This window comes from Bison bison, unplaced genomic scaffold (genome assembly GCF_000754665.1).
Source record: "Bison bison bison isolate TAMUID 2011002044 unplaced genomic scaffold, Bison_UMD1.0 scf7180017864101, whole genome shotgun sequence".
NCBI classification, from domain to species: Eukaryota; Metazoa; Chordata; class Mammalia; order Artiodactyla; family Bovidae; genus Bison; species Bison bison.
Genome location: NW_011494673.1, coordinates 1,183,676 through 1,188,472, shown reverse-complemented (window position 1 = coordinate 1,188,472; position 4,797 = coordinate 1,183,676). Strand labels below are relative to the sequence as shown.

At 50.3% G+C, this 4,797-nt stretch overlaps 1 protein-coding gene across 3 annotated transcripts in view; it reads right to left on the bottom strand.

Moving 5' to 3' along the window:
* Positions 1 to 4,797, bottom strand: part of PRKCE (protein kinase C, epsilon) — a 546,168-nt gene that overhangs the window by 540,523 nt on the left and 848 nt on the right. For 2 of the 3 annotated variants that reach the window (XM_010838627.1, XM_010838630.1), the window contains exons 1-2: positions 4,572 to 4,786; positions 3,823 to 4,365 (exon numbers count right to left, since the gene is read on the bottom strand). In XM_010838627.1, the coding sequence (XP_010836929.1) occupies positions 3,823 to 4,170 (348 nt within the window). In that variant the 5' untranslated portion in view covers positions 4,171 to 4,365; positions 4,572 to 4,786. Of the gene's footprint in view, positions 1 to 3,822; positions 4,366 to 4,571; positions 4,787 to 4,797 lie in introns of those variants that run through there. The other variant, XM_010838628.1, reaches the window with a different exon arrangement.

The window sequence follows — 4,797 nt, the reverse complement described above, 5'->3', positions numbered from 1 at the left end:
TTCAGTGTTTCTCAAGGTATGGGCTGGTCAGAATCTCCAGAACAGCTTGTTCTAAATGAGAATTCTGTCCTAAACAACAGAATGGAAAGCTCTGAAAGTGGGGCAGGAGGACCTGGATTTTTAATGACCCCACCCAGTGACTCTTGCACACTGAAGTCTGAGGAGAGTTATCACCTCTAACAGTTTTGGGGAAGTGAGCTACAGCAATTGTGTTTCATGGGATTCTGCTCCGAGTACAGGTGAAATCTGCCCATCTCTATGCAATGAGCTTTCTCTAAAGCAACCCCTTTTGTCACCATAACAGGTATGTGTCTCATTGTCTGGGGAATAACAATCTCAGTCTGGTTTTAAACATTCTAGAATCCACCTCAATTTTCCAAACTTTATCCCACGGTTTCCAAGGGGTGGAATCATTAGCCCCCATAGTACTAATGATTTTAAGAGGCACCTGAGGTAAGCTTTTCATTTTCATTTTAGAGACAAATGTTTAGTTTAATGTCAATAAAGAAAACTGTAACTACCATATCCAAACCTGTCATTTCACAAATACTGGGGCTTAAGTGGGAAATCAAAGAGCTACTGTTTTAAAATATTAAGTAAATCCATCATAGCACTGGCAGTACTCAGATAAAAGTCTTAAATTTGGGGAGCCTCACCTTCGGTCCTCTCCTGACAGGCGCCCTCAGTTTCAGCCACGCGTTTCTGACCCAGGCACGCTCCACCTTTACTCCAGCATGTCTGCGCCCATGGAACACTGTCTTCTCCCATAAACACCTCTTTAAATGTTACCCATCGTTTCACCCCCAATTCAAGTCTCCTTCCAGGAACCTCTGGACTCTTCCAGCCATCCCAGCATACTCCCTTTTGGAACTCCTGTAACATACTTAAGGTACCACTAATTTAGAGCCTAATTGCTACTTAAGGGTCTATGAGTATTCAGTGTTATTTCCCTAGTGAAATGAAGCCTCCTGAGAGTAACCCATGGTCTCTTTCACTCCTGGATTACCCAAAGAGCTAAATGTTCCTGGCTGGATCTGAGTGCAAAACAGAACTCAGTGAATACCTGGGAATTCATCATGCAGCTGAATGAAATGTTCCACAGCGATGAGAAAGGTGGCTGTTGCATGCCCTCTGCATCTCCTTACTCCAGGCCAGATTTCTCAGCCACACCTCTTCATTACTGCCAGGTGAAGAGCGCAGAGGCTGGAGCCCAGGAAATTCTACCCAGAGGTGTGATTCTGTGGGTGTCCCCTGGCTGACAGGGATGGGAAAGGTGACCTTAGCCATCCCAGGTACAACCTGTCTGCTTCCACAGTCCAGTCACATCTGCTGCTGTGTCCTCACCCTCAGTTGGAAGAACCAGTGCGGCCGGACCATCCTCATGAAAACAATTCCAGACAACAGAACCAGCTCCACTACTTGATTCATCCATCCTGTGACTCTGGCCTTTCTGTATCTCAAGTTTTTTAATCTACCAACACCTAATTCACACTTGTTCACTTCCATGCATTGGAGAAGGAAATGGCAACCCACGCCAGTATTCTTGCCTGGAGAATCCCAGGGACGGGGGAGCCTGGTAGGCTGCTGTCTACGGGGTCGCACAGAGTCGGACATGACTGAAGTGACTTAGCATAGCATAGCATAAGGCAAAAGAGACACTGATTCTGAAAGCACTTTAAATTATCATGTACAATAAAAACATCAGGGTCACAGCACATGAATCTGCAGGAAGACTTAGACTAGGAGACCAGAGGGCCTAGTTCTCCACTGAGCAAGCTGTGAGCAATAGGAGCTGTGGTCCCTCCTTCCAGCCCTGCCCCGTCTGCTTGTCTTGTGACCTCAGGAACCCACTTAGCTGCTCTGGGACTCAGCATCCTTGGCTGTGAAAACTGCCTATCACTAGTGATCTGGTCCAGGGCCAAGTCCAGTGTGAATCTGAGTACCTCAGAGAGTGACAGACGACCAAGACTAGTGTCCAGTGCACACTTCACTGGACATGCTCCAAAGTGAGGATCATGAGCCAATGTACCCAGGATTTGGGTGGGCCCCGGCAAAGCATCATCAGAGACACTCAGACACCTTTCCCTCCAGCTAGCATCTGTTTTGTGGAGAAAAGCAGACGTGCTGTTCACCCTACCTGCTCTCCGCCTCACTGTCCAACTCCATCTGAATACACGGCAAAAAGCCTCATTTCCTCACTACCATAGTCATATTTTTTTCTTCCCCTTCCTGTCCTAAAACAACAACTTGAAAACCACAGATTTTGGTGTTAAGATCTGGCTTTGAAATTAGTTATCCCTTCAGCTCCCCCTCAGAGATGCACCACTTTCATGGGTGAAAGGACTGAAGGCCAGTGGACAGGAAATGGGAAATGAGTGGGAACTCCGGTGGTGGGAGGGGGGCAGTGGCCAGGGCCATTGGTGAACTGGAATGGAATGGAATGACACTGTGTTCTTTGGGATTCCATAAAGGTTTGCCTGCTTCCCAAAGTGTAAGCCACAAATCTCCCAGGGTTGTACTTGGTGTGGTTTGTTGGAGCTTCCTTGTAAGCCCTGTAACCATGGTTTCGGGCAGACTACATCACAGCCAGGAGCATCAAGGGGAGACGAAAAGCTTTTTCCTATTTTCCCAGAAGATTCCATCTCCTTAAAAAAAGTGTGTGTATATATACATATATGTGGGTAGGTGTATATATATATATGTATGTATGTATGTACGTATTTATATGTAAGGTGATATGCCAAGGTGATTCATGTGCAACCTTTGACCATAGGACATCATGAAGTTATTTGTTTTCAATAATTAAACATCTCTCCACGAGGATCAGGTATTCTCTGTGTAGACCAAAGAACCCTAAAACTATATACACCCATATACACCACATCTGCTCTCCCTGGAAACATGTAACAAATATAAAAATAAAGAAAATCATTTCCTAATTTAACACCTTCCCTCTAAAAAAGAGCTAAAACAAGGTTGCTTCTCCCTGTTTCTCTGAGTGCCAAGGTTCAATGCATTTGGTTTAGAGTGTGTGCACAAGGCCTATTACCAAGCCCCTAATATTTTGACAGTGTAATCAATTAACTTGGTCTCAAAAATAGTATCTCATGGCACAGTGTCTTGAGAATCAAAACAGGGAAACATGTAACTTTAAGTCGGATTCAAAGCACTGACTGCCAATTAATCACAAGCCGAACTGTTTGTAGAATACAGTGCTAGTTCTGGATGGATGGACAATGCATTGGGCAAACCCAGCTCGGCCCATGTTTCTGGGACCCTGGAGGGGACTAGAGAAGAAATTTTTCTCTCCACATGTCAGAAGATAAGCTAACTGCCAGACAACAGAATAGAAATGAGCCAGCTTCATCCCGGAGGGAAAAATAAAACAGCTCCTCACTCGGCTACTCAGGACAAAGCCAGAACGTGCAAGAAGCCTTCAGTGTAGGGCTCCACGTGCCTCTCCAAGGACTGAGGAACCCACCCACACACAACCAGCCCACCACGCTCCTGGCGGAAGGAGCCGGCTTCTCCGCCAACCTTCAGCACCAGCAGTTTGGGGTTCCCAGCTTTCTAAGTCCCTGTAGCGCCCGCTGTCTGGACAGGGCAGAGGACCTTACCCTCTTTCCAAGACTCATCTTCCATGCCCCAGTGGCTACTTCTCCCCAACTACTAAGTGGAATGTGCTTCCCCAAGGTAATTGAGACACACACACCCCCCCCAAATGGCACTAAATCCCTGAGCCCCACGACCAAAGCCAGGGTCGTGAGTTCTGCCCCTGGAACCCCACAGCCTGGTTCCTGGACCAGGAGGCGCCCAACTCACCCAGTCCTCGAAGTGACGGCTCCCGTTCTGCAGCAGCTCCTCAAACTGGATGGTGCAGTTGGCCACGAAGTCATCGTAGCCGATGGGGGCATCGTGGAAGACAGCCAACTCGATCTTGCGCCCGTTGCACACATCAGTGACGAACTCGTCGTGCCAGGCCGGGCTGTTGGTCTTCTGCTTGGTGGCCGTTTGGCCGATGCGCGAGTCGTCCACGTTGAGGGCGATGTAGGGGTCGAGAAGGAAAGTCTGCGGCCGGGGTCCCACCGCATGGCGCAGCGACCAGGCTGTGGGTTTCAAGCTCACGGCCTCGCAGATTTTGATCTTAAGAAGGCCATTGAACACTACCATGGTCGGGGCGGGGAGTGGTGGCCGGGGTCACTCCGTCCGCCCAGAGGGCAGGAACGAAGAACCGACGCCGCGGCGCTCCGAGCACGGGACTCTTGGGTCCCCTCTCGCCCCACCCCACACTCTCCCTACACCTTGTAGTGTTGCGCCCTGGCGCGGGCGATTCTCAGCCAGTGCATGTATTTCCTCGCCGGGTTCCTAACGGAAAACAAGGAGGGGGGAGAGCTGGGGGACGTCCGTGTTTGGAGAAGTCTCTCCCCCCGCCCCCCCCACCAGCAGCACCTCCAGAAGAGGAGACGAGCTATCGGCTCCGCTGCAAAAGCCGCGGGGGCTGTCTCGTCGCCTCGCTGGCTCTCCGGGTCGGGGCTGCGGGGAAGTGGGCGCCGAGCCGGGCGCTTACCTACCTTTCCGAAACATAATCCCCGGGAAATTTCGACTCCAGGAGGGGGAGGGGGCGGTGAGACGGGGCGGGGACCAGAACGGGGGCGCAGATTTCCACCCGGATCCTCTTCGCACACCCAGCGCCTGCCTCTGACCGCGCGGGGCGGGGTATGGACCCAGGGATGTGCAGTCTACCCGGAGGGATGCATGTCCAGAGGAAATGGTCCTCCTCGGAGCCAAATTTAAAAA